Source organism: Contarinia nasturtii, unplaced genomic scaffold, assembly GCF_009176525.2.
Source record: "Contarinia nasturtii isolate CC-2019 unplaced genomic scaffold, AAFC_CNas_1.1 Cnas_scaffold_2678, whole genome shotgun sequence".
Classification (NCBI taxonomy): Eukaryota; Metazoa; Arthropoda; class Insecta; order Diptera; family Cecidomyiidae; genus Contarinia; species Contarinia nasturtii.
The window spans coordinates 1,036,035-1,055,099 of record NW_022199997.1 but is presented as its reverse complement, the minus strand read 5'-3'; the positions used below and the strand labels follow the sequence as shown (position 1 = coordinate 1,055,099).

The following is a 19,065-nucleotide window of genomic DNA, read 5'->3' as shown; positions in this document are numbered from 1 at the left end:
GTTTTTTATTTGTTTCAATATAAGAAAATGTCTGCATCATTGCCAATTAAAAATCTTGATTGTTTCATACTATTTGGATTAACGTTTCAACAGATTATGGATATTTAAATGATCTGGGAACAAGGAATAAAATTAAAATAAAACCGAAAATTCTACGCAGAATTTACCAAAAAGAGCCATGACAATAAAATCTCAAATGTATTCATATCAAATGTAAAGTATAAAGCCGATTTGAAGAAGCCAATATGAAAATAAAATGAAAAAAAAAGCAAACAAAAAACAAATGTAAAATTAGTACTGCACGTTGATCAAGTGTGTGCGACGACAGCTAACATTGTCTCATCAACATATTTTTTCAATAAAAAAAACAAGCAGAAAATGGATCGAAAATCTTGAATAAGAATTCCATTTTAAAAAGCGAAATTTTATACAGAATTGTCCTTTACATAATGTATATAAAACCAAATGCTCAAATATTCTTCTATCGCATCCAATTAATCAAATGGAATCGTCAAAAGAATGAAACAAGAATAAAAATAGACGTTACATCGCGCGCGCGAGAAAAAGTGAACAAACGCAAGATATAGAGCTTTAAATAAATAAGAAACATGATTTTTATGGTAGTCAAGGTCGTTTCTGAATTTCTTTCCTCCATTTGTTTTAGAAACGGCAAATATATGAATATAAAAATGTTTATCACACAATCAATATTCACGCTAAATTGTTGATCCATTTTTTTTGTTTAATTTGAACGTGTGAAGCATACATTGCGGCACTTAAATATTCAATTTTCAAATGATAACGAAACGTTCATTTTTCAAACGATAAATATCGTTGTTCCTTCTTTGAGTAGATATTTATTTTATTACACATGTTCATTTCATTTGTTATTGTTTCTGGCGCAATCTTCGAGGGAACTGGATAATGAAAATTGAAAACTGCTTGTAATGTATCAATGAAATGCAAATGTGAAGCTATATTTTATAGCGTCGTGTTTGGATTCGATGTCATAATGAACATTTCGTTTCGTTCTAAACCTTGTCATTGAATGGAGAAAAAAAATACTGTTTATTTTGCACATGTAAATTGGAAAACGAAGAAACAAGTCACAAATGAGCGTTTTACACATGAGCAAAGTATTTTATGAGCCATTCACTTGGCATAAACTGGATGATTTCAAGCGAATGTTCTATGCGGTTTTTTACCAACCACATTAAACGATAAACATTTTTTACTCTCAGCATTAGGATATAAAAAGCTTTGAAGTTTACCCCTTCAAAGTTATCATAGTATTTAAATTAAATTATGTAAAGGGATCGATTACACGGATTTAATTTGTTTAAACCATACTTACCTGTCCAATAGAACGTTATTTACGTATAAATCTATATGAACTTTAAGAGTATATTTCAACAAATTATTGTCCACCAGTATTTCTGTAAAAAGTTTTACAACCAGTTTCCTTTGAGAGTTGGGTGGCTTTTGATGAATGTTTATGTTTTTTCCAAATGCGAATCATACCATTAATGTCGTTTAATGTGATAATTTAGTGCTTTGAGTGATATTAATTGAGGTATTTTATCAGCTCCATATAAATTATGAATTGTTGTGCACTTATGCGCACATAATTGTATTATTTTTTAATAATATTTATTTGTTCTAATTGATAGGAAATTAAATGTTAAAAATAGCAACATGTAGATATATTTTAGTTGTAAAACTGCGGCCACTTTAATGTGGTAAACAGAAAGTGTCTATTTGTACGCTATAACAACACACACACACACACAATAAATGCTTGTGTCAAATCCGCTTATATTAAAAGTTATGTTGAACAAAATGCATGTTACTTGTATAAAAAGTAATCGCTTAGCTTCACAATTAAGCAGATTTATATACACCGAATTGAATTGCATACTAAACTACAGACATGACATTAAATGGGGTGTCGAACATAGCCGGTAATTAATTAAATGAAACTTGATACGCTTGATTGAAGTCATCGGTTGCACATTAATTTATGCATGCTCTGTCATTTCAATTGAAATTTCCCATCGAATTTGTTGCAAGTAACCACAAAATCAATCACATGTATCAATTGTCCGCTTATTGTATACTATCACAATAAAGCATCAAATATGAACTCCTACCATTCAATTATAATATTTTAATTATTTAACAATAAAATTTTCAACTCAATCGAGTGAAAACAAACCGAGTTTGGAGGCGAAAAAGAACAGAGTTTGAAAAACATGATAAATGGTGGTTATGCATCAGCGAAATGGAAAGTAATATAAAATCGATGAATTGGCGGTTTTATCTTTGACATCATCCAAAAACCAATGAAAAACCAATCAAGATGATTTTATGCACATCCCAATCAATTTCGGTCTATGAGTATCTCGCTCTCTTCCATTCTCTGTCTCACTCCATGTCTCTTATTCGCTCGTACACTCGTTCACTCGTAGAATTCAATCCAATTGAATTATTGTTATTTAACAAGATTTTACGTGCACAAACAACTGAATTGAATTTTAATTGATGTGTTTGACTTGTCAATGGAATTAATGTTACTTGTTATTGAGGTAGAGAAAGATATATAAATATGGTGTGCACATAATATACACAGATTGAATTGCAAATAAATAATTCAAATGTATTGAGCCAGATGGGGGATGATTGAGTTATCATTTTGGATCAAATTTAATTCAAAGAATTAATTATTTAAAGTCCTCTACAGTCTACAATGCGATTCAAAGCAGAAAATGCACAGAAAATATTGCAAATACTGAATGTCAATAAAAGGTATTCAATTTCATTTATATTACGTGAGATATGATATTCTTAGTTGATAATTTTCAAACTGATTCGATTTCATTTTCTATATGTGTTTATGGGCCATTTCACATGATAAAACCAGCAACCGATTTAAAATAAAAATATATCAATAAACGATGAGTATTTAAAATCCAACGCCCACAATTCAAATTGTATGTTTTTCACATTAAAAAAAAGTAGAAAACGAAATTGTCCGACCGGTGCAAATGTGCTCAGTCATGAACTTTTGTATTTAATGCAGAAAAAAAAACAATGTACAGCAGATAGTGTATATTTACATTCAACAGTATTGATTAATGACAAATTATTTATAAATGGCTTGAATAATTTATAAATAACCAGCTTCTTAACAGGAAAAAAACGTTAAAATATTGTTTTTGGCGCGTTGAAGTGTGAGCACACCTTTAACATTTTCTGAATTTAAAAGAACATTCTCAACGAAACGATATGACTCCTCTCCAGTTTTTTGATGGCTCAAAATAGAATGTAGCATATATGTGTGTGTGTCTGCGTGTGCAAAATAGATATTCAGAAATCGGCTAAGAACTAGAGATGAAGAAGAATTCGAATAGAAAATTAATATCGATTCGTTTTGCATATTTATGTGTATGGCAAATTTTGGTTTTAATCTACCATTCATGACAACAATCATGGAATGTAATCAACCGCACAACAAGTAAATGGGTTCTTTTAATTAGTCCGGCTTAGATAAAGTCATAGTTTGATCTGATGTGTAAGAATTTGTGAAAAACATGGAGATTTTTTTCGAAAGAATAATTTAGATGCTACTACGTAGAAGCAAACAATCATAAAAACTGAAAAAATGCCATACTGATTTAAAAAAAATTAAAAGTTCTCGTCTTGACACAACTTGCAGAATATCATAAGTAAACAATATGACTAACTTTACTACATTTACTCTACCATGACCGTGGCATACAAGTTAAATTACGTCAGTTTATATAACATCGTTTTATTCGTACCAAAAACACTACGAACACAATAATAACTCTGGACCGTCAAAGTGGTCATCGACTAGATATACGACATTTATTGTGTCTATCTTCAAATCATTTATTATTTATGTGTCAGGCCATTCTAATTGCTGTCTCTCTCTATCGCTCTCTTTACTTCCATCTAAAACAAAATATGCATTTAGGTTAAGCACCGTCCACAAATCTTTGCTAACAATAATTTAATTAAATCGTTTCCACCACTGCAAATAAACATATTAATTATGCATGGGATCACCACAATTTATACAGAATCTGCACTTCATTCACAAGTCATGATTGCACTTTGATTGGACTTTGTTCGTTTCATACGTCGTTTGTTTGGCATTTAAACAATCATGCTATGCTATACATTCGCGCACCATATATGTATAGCGGCTTATAGGATGCATTCTTTTATATCTATTTATTATTATTTTCTATGTTATTATGTGCTATATTTTATCGTGCAGCAATTAATCATATGACTTTGAGTTGTATGGGAACATATCAATTTCAATTTGAAAATCAACAACGAGATAGCAATATCCGTTAAATCAATATTCACGAGTGAAAGCACAAATAGATGTGCATTGGTTTACGCACGACTGTAAGTCACATGATTCACATTTATTGACTGACATGACGTATTGACTTTGTGTGACAAAATGAAAATGAACGAACCGCCGTTAGACCACATGAAAGTAAGAGATTAAAAACGCACAGCACAAACATTGACTAAGGTCACGAAAAGCAAACGTTAATCGACAGTGTGTTCAGTGCAATACACATGAAACAGCAACGACAATGAACTACAATGGTCTCTTATAACACGATTGCACGACCAAAACTGGTATTCATGTTGTTCTTAGTCAATTGCAGAATGAACGATTCTCAGTTCGGCTTATTCATTCAGTTGAAACACTAAAATCATTTAAAACCAGTTTTTGACGCGAAAATTCTTTTAAAAAAATCTTTTGGAGAAAAAGAAAAGAAGCACTGCAGAGTCTGGCTATGATGATTGATTCTGGATTAATGGCGAGACAAAACAGTCACAACATTAAGATAGATATATGCTAGACACAGAGATCAATATGAACGATTGTTGGATGATAGTCTTTTTTTCAAGCAAAATCAACAATTTTGACTTCATTTCTATCGATAAAACTATTGTAATGAGAAAGACAGAGACAATGTGTTGATAAAATCTGTCAACTGGTTCAATAACCTCATCCAAAATAACATAATTTCAGAAAGTCTATGATACTGTATGTTTTGTACAATACTTGTACCATATTGTTTGATTGAAATTGCTCATACAAAATTGTCAGATTCATAAAAAAGTCATCGAAATGTGCACCAATTTTTTTATTCAAGTTTATTGTCAAACAAGAGAGTATAAATATCAAGAAATCATATAAAAAACGCTTTTATGTGGTTTATATTTTGAATAAAAACTCTCCATCAATGGAATGTTATAGATATTTGACGTCAAGCTAAACTAGTTTATTTGCTTCAAAACAGCAAAAATCTCCATCTCTTGTTTCAAACAGACCGTTGGCATCAAATATCTATCGATATATATATATATATTACGTAAAAAAAGTCCCCCGACCGTTCCATCAATCGAATCGATTCAATCGTAAAAATAACAAAATACTCTACTGAAATGAAGCCACGCTGGCTATTTCTGTCATCGCTTATATATGTATGTGGACAATACATAGAACAGATTGTCAAACGCATTTGATATTCAGCTTATTTGTTTGCGAGGAAATTCCCAGTTTAATGAGCACGTGTTTCCATTTCATCATTTGCGTATGTATATGTCATTTGTATAGTTCAGTAACTGGACTCCAGTTAATCTTTCTAATATCGCAATGAAAAAGACATACATAAAAAAGATACATAAGTTGACATAGAGAAACAAAAATTATACGAAGAAAGAGTAACTTTCCATCATCATTTCACATTTTTGGCGACGATTGGATGTGTCGCAGATTGTTTTTATGAAAAATGCGTTTTTTCGCTTTTATCAGATTTCCTAATCTTTTGTGCCGGTTTTTTTGTACAACTGCCGGAATTTCGTACAATTTAGAATTCATTATTGACTTAATTCGCTATCTCTATGCAAACGTTATCTACAAAAAAACGTGATGACTTTACACACACTTGGCGATAAATTGAGTATCCATAATTATTAAGGAGTTTTGTGTGTACTCTGGCACAGCTGTGGCGCTAAGATGATATCAACAACATCGGCCGATTTCAGTTCTAATCAATGAATAAATCAATTGAACTTAATGACAAGCAGACGCGTTCCAATCAACTTCACAATGCAATTGGCCACGGACGCTAACTTTTTCAATTGTTCATTTATGCTTATTTATTTTTATGACGCGGCATTTTATTGTGGAATTCATTATATTTCGCACTTCATTTAACTTCTAAAATTGAAAATTGAAATTCCGAAAATTATTGTGAGAAATCTGATATTTCACGATAGTAAATATCACAATATTGGCACGCTTCGTCCTTGTCGGTAAATTAATCACATCCGTCACACATATTTATTGTGTCAATTGTATTCTAACTTAGAATTTGAGACATTATTGTCGTTTTGTGTTCTTAATTGTTCAATTTGTTTCATAAAAAAATTGGCGCAGTACAAAAGATGGTGCACATTGGGATGCCTTTTAATTTCATGGCATCTATGCTAGTCAACGAATTCTCTTTGAGAAATTCAAAGTGCTCAATTGATACGATCGACGATGTTATCGAACCAAAATTTTATGCTGTATAATTGTGTGTAGTTTGCAGACAATACATTGAACTAACTGGTCAGTTGAGCTGACAGCACGTTAGCCAGCTAAATGGACTAAAACAATAGAAGTTATTGTTATAATGAACAATCACTTCTATTAAAACAAGTCAAGTGATTCATCATTAAAACAATAACGTCTATTGTTTTAGCCCATTTAGCTGGCTAACGTACTGTCAGCTCAACTGACCAGTTAGTTCAATATATTATCTGGTAGTTTGTTTTGAATCAGGTATTATCGATAGATTTTGATTTCACGCAAAATCGAAAGATTATTTCCAAAAGATGCGTTATCATTTTAAATTGATTCATTTCATGATGAAATGAATCAATTCACTGATGATGTTGGTTTGTCGAGTGCCGAAAATGTCAAATAATGGCAACTCACTGTGACATTATGTATTATTCATGAGAGGCAATGGGACTTGAAAAGAATGTGCAAAATTAATTGAAATCAATATCAGAAAATTCTTTGGAAATGAAACAAAGTAAATTTTCATTTCGAAATTTCAATTTTATTGAAGCGTTGAAATCTATTTTGTTTACCAATCTTACCATCTCATAACAATAATATTTTCTTTTTATGGTATGGAGAGAGACACACCGAGAAAACCAGTTTAATTGTAAGTCACATTTCATTTGAATATGCAAAGCGATGGCACATGATTGAATTTCAAGAAATGTTAAAATGGCAACAACGCTAACAAAATCAAATCACAAATTTCTACTATGATGGTTCTGTGGGCTGTAAATCAGTGTAGCATGCAAACCCATCCAAACGAACAAACAAATTAACGAATTGGTTTAGCGCAAAGCAACCGCAATATAAAAGAGATAAACGCATAAAAATAACAAGTTCTCGTCTCATATGCGTGTGGATTTTCCCAAGATGCATGAATTCATCACCGCCATAAAAGCCGTTCGGTTCATGTACACTGGATATTCCCGCAAACTAATTTTGAGTAAGTATAACTACAACAGCCACATGTGAGTAATGCAAGCAAAATATTCCCACTTTCATGGAACGGATTTCTCATGAATTTTTTTATCTTTGAAGATAAAAACAAAAAACTTCCGAAGGTATGAGCGTCAACGCATATATATATATGTTATGAATTTGCTGTGATGGCGAGTACGTCATTGGTTTTAATGGGCGCTATCAAAACTGGCTAAAACATGTGATAGAAACTGACTCTTGGTGTAGGTTTTTTATTTGATGCGCGTCTGCCTATCGTTGCGATTCGAGTCAAGAAACTTAGTGAGAGAAATGAGAAGAAGAAGAAAAACACACACACATACTTTTATGCATGACTGTAACAAAGAAGACCGCATTATGATATTGTGCTGCTGGACGCTGTTGTTTCTTCCAAAGCAAATACTTGTGTCAGAGAGAGAGAGAGAGAGGAGTAATGAGCGTTTGTCTGTTTGTGTGTATGTGTGCTGTACATGTATTCGCTTGGTTTAGTGTAGAGAGCAGTATACAACTTGTTGGGTGATTTTAAACGATTGCGAATATAGGAAAATGTGTAAAAAAACCAAAACAATGAAAGCAAACAACAATAATGATAGTTGTAACAGCTAACAGGTCGGCTTTGGTGCGGAGTGATCGGCGTTTATATGAGTATCGGTCACCAAAGATTCTTGTTCAGATCGCTTTTGTTAACCGCTCGAATCACAACTCTTAAAGTAGTTCTGATTGTAGACCAATTCAAGACGATACAAATCCCATGAGAAGCAAAGGATTTTGAAAAGATTTTTTTTTTCTTTTTTGAAACCATATAAAATCACTTTGCTTCAAAAAGGATACAGAATTTTATTTGGCAAAAAAAATATCAGTAAAAGTACAAAATTTGAAGAGAAGTGTTGAGCAAAAGTTAAAAAAAAATAAAGTGTCTAGTTTCGATCAAAGAAGTAAGTTTATACAATATTTTCATTGGTGTGTTATTTTTACTCAAGAAAAGGCAACCATTTTTAATCGAAAAAGAAAATCATTTGATTGCACCGTCGTCGAATCATGTCATTGCTACGCACTCTTCATGAATATCATTCTCACAACATCTAAATTAAGAATTGATTGCTGTGGAATGCTGTAATTACATGTTCCAATCCTATATTTTTCTAATGAGAAAAAAAAATAAATAAATGTAGAAACATAAAATTAGTGCAGAATATTGTGTTTACAATGAAACAACATGTTGATTTGCGTTTAAATTAAGAGCTCAACTGCAACAGTGCGTGTGCATTATGATGAACTTGATAAACAAGGCATTTCACAACATTTTTTACCTTCGATAAATCTTTGTGTAAGTGCGGTCGTAGCAAAAAATTTGGGCAATAATAGAAATTAAATGGAGAAAAATACCTTTATTTGGCGCAAAGTGTCTAAGACTCAAATCAGATAGTCACGCAATAGATTTTCAATTTTCCCGTTGAGGTAATTAATGAAAAAATTTGAGTGTACCATATTAGTGTCGATATATGATTCAACCGAAACGGGCCAATTTGTAATACATACTCATTTCGTGTGCTTCGGTCGTGTTTTGTTTGCAATTTTCGAAACAAAAATACTATTTAAGTTTGTGATGACTGATGCCTATCAGAAAAGAGGGCTCTAAACTGACGCCAGAATAGAGAAAACACAGTCATGATTCGGTTGTTGTTGCTTGTTTTGTCAACAAGCTGCAAAATCATGTTCCCAAAATGAAAACGAGTTGAATGCACGCAACCCAAATTGCAATGCATTTTGTGGAATATTCGCTTTTAACTGTTCATTAAATTGATCCGATTTGGTCTGCTAGAAATGACGAAGTTTTAATCATAATCTCAACAATGAATTACGTATATGTTTTATTTTAAATTTTCAAGATTTACATAAAATTCGGTGTATGTGTGTGTGTGTGTGTTTTTGACGTTAATAACAGCCAATTAAAAAGTCAAAGGATTGAGAAGCAAACAGCGAGCATATACCCACAATAGGTAGTGATTGAAACGACGAAAAGATTGAAAGTAACATGAAAGCGAGACAAAAGAATGCATAATGATTTTTCGTTCATTGATTTTTTCTGTGTCGTATAAAATTGTAATGTGTCTATTATGTGACCCGTTTTTCATGTTGGAACAATAACGTCAGCTGGCAAAAGAACCAACTCTAAACATAAAAAATTGACATTTTCCAGTCAGAGAATGCATTCTATACAGTGTTTGTTCTCAGTTTTATTTCTTTTTTTTTTTTTAATTGAATGAAGACGAAATAATAAGAAGAAAAACACAAAGACGGAGAAGAAACACAAAGTGTTGTTGTTACGCCGAGTCTTTTTTCTCTGAATTGAAACAATCTTGATTTATTCAAATTAATGGCATAATACAATCTTATGTTTTGGTGCTGCATGTTTCTTTATTTTTGATTTTGCACGCTGTAATAGCACTCTAACTTTCGCATTTGGGTACTTTGTCTGATTTTTCGTTATTTTTGTTTTCAATGTTGAACCCACATGTTAGAACACAACTTTTTAGTCAAATGATAGCAAATTTTATTGCTGCTGATGACATCAAAAGAACATTTTGCAAATTAGAAATGGAACTTTTTTAACGTTTGAAAGTTATCAATTGACACTGTCTGGCGGTGGCAACAGCAGCAACGACGGTAACAGCCCGTTTGTTTGATAATCCATGACTTCAATGGTAAAGTAACAAACTCGTAAATTATCTCTTGTTGCTCCAAATCGAGGTCATTCTGTGACACCCATTCAAGCAGCAGTGTGATATAAACAAACTTATTCCATAGGCTCTTGCGGCCACACACCGATGTTATTTATTTTAGCGCCAAACAATTAATTGTGTGTTATTTCTTGAAGAATTTCCGGTGGAAACATGTTCTTTAATTGGATAAAATTATAAAAATCCCCAAATTTGACGAAAAAAAGGTCCCACATACACATTCATACGTAAAAATATATTTCTGAAGTTCATCGAATTGGATGTTGAGCTTAAAAATTGCGTGCACTTTCTACCTAAAAATAAACCCACCGTTGGTTGCTCGTTAAAGAATAATTCGTAATTACTTGCATATTTTTTGCCAATCTCTTTCGTGCTCTTCACTTATTATTTACTCATTTTATTTTTGTAATTTCATCGCCCATTTGTAATGAATTCGATGAACATCAGTGAGTCAGATATCCTTTTTGTAAACAAAATAATCGTACTGTGGGAAAGCAGTTTTTTTATTGTTATGTGCTTGAAACCCTTTCAAGGTTACAATTGCGTATTTACTGGTGTATAACAATTGTTGTTTCACTTTTTTTTTACTATACACATCAACGCTTTTCGACATACTACACTTCTACGTTTTAATTTAATCGATGTTCATTTAATTTTTATTTGTATTGTGTCGTTGCGATTCGCTTGGCGGTTCATAGTTCCGATAAACGTATTCAATTATGCATGTGAACTATGTAATATGAGAAAGAAAAGAGTTTCATAAGAATGAACCGTACACATTACTTTGCTTAATGACATTTCAAATGCAAAACGTGTACTGATCACGACTGCCTTTACTGGTTTTTTCTTCTTCTTTTGCTTTATTAATACATACCATGCGTTGGCTATTCGTGTTGTTGTGCAGCATGCAAGGGAATATATCAAGAGGAAAAATCAGCGCACGATTTATTATTATTATTATTTTGGTGCTGCCACAGAAACCGAACATTTTTCATTTATGCAAAGAATATCTTTGTGTTCTCGACACTGAAATGCAATTTCAATAAGTGCGCAGCACGAAATATTTGAAATGCTGTCGAGGCTTCCACCCCCCCCCACGCTGAACGATGTGCCGATATGGAAATGTTCAAGAAAAATCAAAGTGAAAAATGTTTGTTTATTAGCATTTCAAATGAATTAATTGTAATTAATGTGCCGGATACAGATGTTCGGTGTATTGTGCACAGGTGGCAAACAAACCGAGCAATGAAACATATGATATAATAACATTGCTCATTCTGCAAAAAAAAAAAAAAATAAATATTAATAACTCGACTAATTAATTCGATGAATTAAAATAAGACATTGTGACAGACCAACAGCACAACAGTGTGTATTATAAATAACATGTAAAATTAATTGTATCACGAACTTCATGGAGTGTCATAATTATAAGATGATATGCAAAGAATAAACACCGTCTCGTTAACATTAATGATACTCGTTCGGTTTAATTTTTGCGAAGAAAAAAAAAGATTCAGGTTAGCTTCGAAGAGATTTTAATTTCACAAATGTTGACAAAACATTTTTCTCTGTTTAAAGAAAAACGAGTTTCTTCTTCTTGCTTTATTCATTATTTGCGGTTAACAGTAGCACATCATTAATATCAGGTGAATAATTTTCTTTCGCTACGATCATTTCAAATTCAAATGTGAACCGCAATGTTGCAATGTTAGAAGTAATTTCAAAAAAACGCTATTTTATCGAACGTAAGACGCAGAAGTTTGAGCGAAGAAGAAAAAAAGAATGGAAAAGAAAGAGGGAGAAAGAAAGGGATAGCGTGAGTTTAATAGAGCCCAATGAAAGATGCTTATTATCCTTGACAATTCGATGATGTCGTGAAGCAAACCAATAAATATTCATTCAAAAATGCCAGCTATTTTTTTTTCGTATATAATTGGACTTTTTTTTCTTCAAAAAATTCAAATTTAATCATTAAACTTGAAATAGGCCCATTAATACTTCCACAAAACTGACAATATTGAATCAAGCACTATTTTGCCGTAATTAAATATTTAAAATAATCAAAAAATTTGGATGGATAAAATCAGTTATTTCTAATTTAAAATTCAAATATGGCAAAATATTGAATGAATTTAAAATATTTAATCGGTGAAACGTCTTTGAATTTGATTCACTAATAACATTATCAATATGGATAAGAGCAAATTAGCAATGAAATGATTTGTTTCCAGATGTTCAGTGCTTATTATGAATTGTCAGTAATAACAGGTTAACATTTATGTAATAACTTCGATGCAAAACATTTTATCAAGTCATATTACATGAGAGCATAAATAGTTTAGTTCATAACGCTGGCGGTTGTTGTGTTTTTAGAAGCCGATATGCATACGAGGTGAATAATTCGGATGAATACATATCATCTAACATGTATGCCTCACTAATGAGAATAATAATAATTCTTGAGCTGTTCTGAATAGATTCTAATAAAATATGATTTATTAGATGAATGGAATGAAAGCGAAAATCTGTTTATAATCAGCTATCGTCAAAAGTTCATAAGAGAAAATGAAATAAATGCTCGTCGTGACCAGCCATAAATTTGGTTAGAACATTATATACTCAAGCTCATACAAATCGTAATCTCAAGGTAAACAACATAGCATAGCAACTTGATCATTCAATAAGTTTGGTCCACACACACACACACACTGGTAAAAATTGTGGCATGAGAATTTAGAATCTAAGTTTGCTAAGTTCTTCGAAACAATATATACGTCTATCATTTTTTTTGTCCGTATATATTTTTTGTTCTCTCTGGTCAAACGTCATAAATGTGAGCTTCAAATTATTCTGTCAGCGCAAGTGTCTAGCAACAAGATAGAATCGATTTATGAATTTACTATATGAGTAGTTATGAAGTTCACATAATGTTAAAATAAAAAGAGAAAAAAAAGAGATGGGATTGGCGCTTCAACACTTATGTCCGCATCTGAATTAGTCAGCAAATTTTTAGAACTCTTAGAAGGCGTTACTGCGAACTAATGCTTGATTATTGAATTAGAGCACTTGGAAATATGTATTTAATAAAGCTAGTGACGTCGATGGTGTTCAAAAGTATTTTCAATTTCATCGACGTTTAACTCCTTATTACTTCCTTAACTTGTAATTAATTATTTTGTATGACACTCGTATGCTCACAATGCTTCTCAACAATCGTCAAGATCTTGTTCGATTCATTGTTTTGTCGTGTACTCCCAAAGTGCACATACATCAACGTCGGCAAGCATTCAATATACCATGTGCTTGACATTAGCAATGAATTGTTGCAATTTTAAGGTCTATCCATTTCTGTCGATTCCAATTGAATCGATTTCAATTTATTCTATTCCAATTGCGGTATTCGATGTGTTAGGGTTTCAAAGCGGTATCCAATAACAATTAAATGTCTGTTTTTTTATATTTTAATATATTATATTACGACGATTATTATTGTCTCGTGTGATGCGTGTACGAAGCAATTATCATTTGAATAGATGAGTAGGATATTTCTCAAACCTTTTACAAATCATTTGCATATGACACTGTGCGCGAAACAAATTATCATTTTATGACGCTTTAAAATTTTAAATTGATTCGCGCGCGAACTCCATTTTCTGTCGCATGCATAGTTTAGCAACAACGAGCCTGATTGAACGAGGTACACAGAAAAAGCGAAATTTCTTTCCTACAAAGTAATAAGTAGCTAATTTAAGGGGGAAAAGGATATTCCAATGTGTAATCAAAATAAATGGCATGGAATATCTGTCTACGCATTCTGGGTATTTTTTTTGTACTGTGTCACAGCTACAGTGACACATTTTTGTCATATCATCTGGCATTCAATCATTTTAATTGTTCATTTTATAGCGGAAAATATGCTAAAAGTCATTACGTAGAATCCAGTTTGTGAGTGCTTTGCATGTGAAATAACATTCAATGCATTTGCAAAGTATGTCCAATGAATGAAAAAAAGAACATATCGTATTCGTATAGGTTGATTATAAAGGAATGTAACCTTCTGAAAAATACCATGAATCGTATAAAAGTATTGGAATTTAGAAAAACAAAATGGCTTTTGTAAAAGGCAAATTGATATTTATTATGTTCCCTGTTTTTTTTTTTTTTCATTTACCTTTTTTGTTTGCAGAGTGAAATTAGCGGTTAACACGATGACTCAACTGCTCAAGAAATTGGGATTTCTATACGATTCCTATATATTATTTATTCTTACAATTGGATATATTCTCGGTGAACTCGGTCATTATTTGATTGGCGTAACATCGAAACAAACAGCCATTGACCTAGACTATGGAGATCATGCATGCCAACAGAATGTAACTTCGCTTACGCGACACGAGCTGCCTGTCCAATGCAGTACTGTGATGAACGAAACCGAATGCGTTGCATTGAATTTGGATGGAATAAATTATTGTGAATGGAATTATAATGGTTTGGGTCTTGATTATCAATTGTTGGCCGGTCCGAGTTTCATTCTGGTTTTCACAATCATGGGTGTGTTTCTTGGAATTGCCGCGGACAAATATAATCGTGTCAGAATGTTAAGCGTGTGTACGCTTGTTTTTGCCGTTGCAATTATACTACAAGGTTCAGTTAAAAACTATTGGCAATTGATTGTATTGCGTATGATAATGGCAGCCGGTGAAAGTGGATGTAATCCACTTGCAACAGGTATGTTTTTTTATGTTATGTTGAAACGGATATTTAACAAAGTTTCGCTCAGAACTTATGGATTTTCTTTCATTGACTTTGTTTTAGAATGGAACTTTAAAGTCCAATCTCATACAAAATCAATGAGTTGCAAATGAAATCGTTTTCGTTAATTATAATTATTATTTTATAAAATTTGTGAAAAAGGTATAATGTCGGATGTTTTCCCTGAAAAGAAGCGAGCGCTTGTAATGGCAATATTCAACTGGGGTATTTATGGTGGATACGGTATCGCTTTTCCCGTCGGTCGATATATTACAAAATTAAACATTTGGGATTTGGTATGTATAAAAAAACGTTTCTGCTTTTACATTTTTAATGATGCCATTTTTACTTAATGATATCGATTTACATTTCAGTCGTGGAGAATTTGTTACTATGGAACCGGGGCGCTTGCTGTGATTGTTGCTGTTTTTACTGGTACGACATTAAAAGAGCCGGAACGAAAAGCAATTGGAGAAGACCAGACGAATGCAAATGGTCGCAAAAAGGTTTCTCTCTATAAAGTGCTAACACAACCAAGAATTATTTTGCTGGCAATTGCAGCATCAATTCGTCACTGTGGAGGCATGACTTTTGCATACAATGCAGATTTATACTATAGCATTTATTTTCCGGACGTCGATCTTGGTTGGTGGTTATTCGCCGTAACCATTGGCATCGGTGAGTATTTCAATGTAATTTGGATCAATTAAATATCCGTAACTATATCAAAAAATTGTGCATACAAAAATAGGATCCATCGGAGTTGTTGTTGGTGGTGTAGTATCGGATGTATTCGTCGCAAAAATGGGAATTAAATCACGTGTAGCCGTTCTGGCGATATCTCAGCTGATTTCGACACCCGGTGCATTCGGATCGGTTTACTTTGAACCAGTTTGGGCTATGATTACATTGGGTATCAGTTATTTCTTCGGTAAGTTTAATTAAAATATTCGAATATAAATTTTCTATGCTTTCAATTAATTTTTGAACAAGTTAAATGATTTGAAACATTCCCATTATTCAGCTGAGATGTGGTTTGGAATCGTTTTTGCCGTTTTGGTTGAAATAGTGCCTTTCCAAGTGAGATCAACGACTGTTGGTATTTTCCTATTTGTGATGAATAATATCGGTGAGTAGCACAATAAATTCAAAGAAGAATGTTATATTAAATGTACGACTTTTATTCAATTCTCTCTCTCTATCTCTTCTGTGACGTTCTGTAGGCGGCAATCTTCCAATCCTCGTTGATCCGGTTGCCAAGTACTTGGGATATCGTGAATCTATAATGATTTTCTATGCTGGTTTCTATCTTTTGAGTAAGTAAAATTGATTTAAAATTTTTGATATAATTACAAAAGCATTTTAATTCCAGTTTTAATGAATATTCATTGTGTTTTACAGGTTCAGTGCTATTTTTCATTACGATGTTCGTAATGGAACCGTCTTCGGACGATGACAGTACAAATCAACAACAACCCGCTCCCAGAGTGATATACGAGGGTCATGACAATAAAGTATTCGTGGGTGATGGTTTACCACAACCACAGTTTACCCATCCGCAAAGCAACGGTTCCACAAATCAATACTATCCAAATGGAAATACACACACAAATAAAGACATACAACCATCTTATAGAGTCATCGAAAACAGCCGACTGTGATAGAATTTCTTCCGGAAGTTTCGTTTTTCGTATTAAATTCGCATATTTATATTAAGTTTTATTAATTGCATCATTAAACACACTTTGAAATAGTTCCATGCTAAATCGATAACAAATTTAACGATAAGGTTAAATTATCTGCATTATTATTTTTCAAATGAACATAACATGATTGAAAAAAAAAAAAATGTACAGATAACACAAATTGTTGTCACATAATTATCAACAACATACAGTTTCATACAGGTGAATATTGGCTGGTGAATTTTAAAAATAAATAAAGTACAATGTTATTTAATTCCAAAACACTCGATTGTTTAATTACCGAGGAAAACCCCCGAAGTTATGCTATTCCCGAAAAGATTCACTTTGATTGAATTGAGTTTTTTATGTAATTTTTTGTCAATCGTTCATATTTTTGGCATTTGACAAAACTTTGTGCATTTTTTCAAAGTTTGACTGCTTACATAACTGATTCCCAGTTTCAAAGCCATTTCAAAAATTTTTTTTACTCATTTCATCAATTTGTGCGAAATAGCATATCTGTTTGTGGTTTTTTAATACCCACATTTACCGTGCGATGGTTCACGTCAGGCCTTCATGCATCCATCATTTAATAAAACATTTATGTGTATCAAACTGTTAAAATATTTCCTATATGCAATGTTTTTCAAATATGTCACCGAATTTAAACGATCATTTATCATACACCTGCTAATCAATCAAGTGCATAAAATACGCTTGAGTTCAGTTTTTGTTTGAAATTTTGCGTATATGAAATGTGTCGTCAATTTTACGCCAGTCTCTCTCATCTTTGGATACATGTATTGAGGTTTTCTGATGAATTCAGTATGTCCGTTATTTTCCGTATTGTTTTGGAAAGCGTGTGTGAGTTTCACATTCTCTGTGATGATTTCGACGGCAACACATATGGAAATTATGACCTGATTCACCGTGGAAACGTTTGTTCTTTTTTCCTCGACATTTTAAATGTTGACATATTTCATGAGCTCCAAGAAAATTGCACTCCACTAAAGCATAGATTGACAAAATGTGTACCAGTATATTGACTCAATACAATTCAGAGACCGTTTCTTGTATCAACAACAATAATAAATAGATAATGTTAAATATTTTAAGCAAATATTCAACCAAAAAAAAAATACCGATCTGCTGTGTATGTTTTTCTTTCTCTCTTTCCGTCTTCCAACACAAAAGAGCGTTCAAACTTGCGAAATTACACACTAGAACTAGAACATACACAAATTTTGAAAATTGTTGTTTAAAGTGTCACTTATTTCGTCATTGCGAGGCTGGTATAAATCCAATGAATTCTGATAGGTGGGACACAGTCTGTAGTGAGTAATTGTCGAGAAGAGACGATACCATTTTGTGAAAAACGTACTAACCATTTTCATTCAACTTCAAGTGTGATCGACTAAAAATGAATAGTTCCGTGATTTGTTTGGTTGCTCTAACATTGTGTTTTGTGAGTGCTAGTGCAGCACCCCAATCGACCTATCAACCATTGCAGCCATTTCAATCATTTCAACCATTTCAACCATTCATAAGTTTTTTTCAAAATTTTCCTCGTCCGCCATTTCTCAGACCGCAAGTTCAAGTGGTACCATCTGTTGAATCCGTACCGGTCCAACCGCCACCAGCTCAACATCCTCAACAATTAGTTCAAACACAATCACCACAAGTTGTTGAAGTTCCAACACGTCAAAACGGGTGGTTCTGGCAAAATTGGGCACCACTACCATTTTGGAATATTCCACAATATAGTCAAGATGGACCAACGATCATTATTGTCTCCAACAAACCACCGAAAATACCAGCTTCGGAAAATTCAAATTTGAATCAAACGGTTTCGCAAACTACGACAACTACAACGGAAAATACTGTCTCGACTACTATTTCGACTTCAGGTGAATGAGAATTGAATAAAATATTTGGTGAAGTGTAATTTAAAGTACATTTATTTATGCATAAATATTTATAGCTCCGACTACTGAAGCCCCAACTCAAGCAACTTCAACTGAAAATGCCACCAATATGCCAGAACTTGGTTTGACTGTTGTGAATCAGCCAGTACCTTTGGCTCCAATGGAATCACTCAAGCCCAATGTAAAAGCACAATGAGAGAGAAATCGTAGTTCTCAATTTAATTATCGTTCAAAACCAATTTTTCACACCTTTTCTACGTTGTACATAAATTAAATAAAGCAAACGAAATCTCATTTGAATGAAAAATTTCTAAAGTGTTCTACTTTTGATT

At 32.6% G+C, this 19,065-nt stretch overlaps 2 protein-coding genes across 2 annotated transcripts; both read left to right on the top strand.

The window, feature by feature from the left end:
* The first annotated feature begins 8,292 nt into the window (after nucleotides 1–8,292).
* LOC116348815 (putative metabolite transport protein HI_1104) lies at nucleotides 8,293–17,090 on the top strand. Its single transcript, XM_031779953.1, has 8 exons — nucleotides 8,293–8,562; nucleotides 14,558–15,099; nucleotides 15,286–15,419; nucleotides 15,498–15,801; nucleotides 15,875–16,054; nucleotides 16,148–16,252; nucleotides 16,347–16,439; nucleotides 16,525–17,090. The coding sequence occupies exons 2-8, from the start codon at nucleotides 14,580–14,582 to the stop codon at nucleotides 16,782–16,784; spliced, it is 1,596 nt and encodes a 531-aa protein (XP_031635813.1). The 5' UTR covers nucleotides 8,293–8,562; nucleotides 14,558–14,579; the 3' UTR covers nucleotides 16,785–17,090.
* A 1,039-nt stretch (nucleotides 17,091–18,129) lies between these two features.
* LOC116348814 lies at nucleotides 18,130–19,040 on the top strand. Its single transcript, XM_031779952.1, has 2 exons — nucleotides 18,130–18,715; nucleotides 18,790–19,040. Exons 1-2 carry the CDS (start codon nucleotides 18,229–18,231, stop codon nucleotides 18,927–18,929), a joined length of 627 nt encoding a protein of 208 aa, XP_031635812.1. The 5' UTR covers nucleotides 18,130–18,228; the 3' UTR covers nucleotides 18,930–19,040.
* Nucleotides 19,041–19,065: the final 25 nt, after the last annotated feature.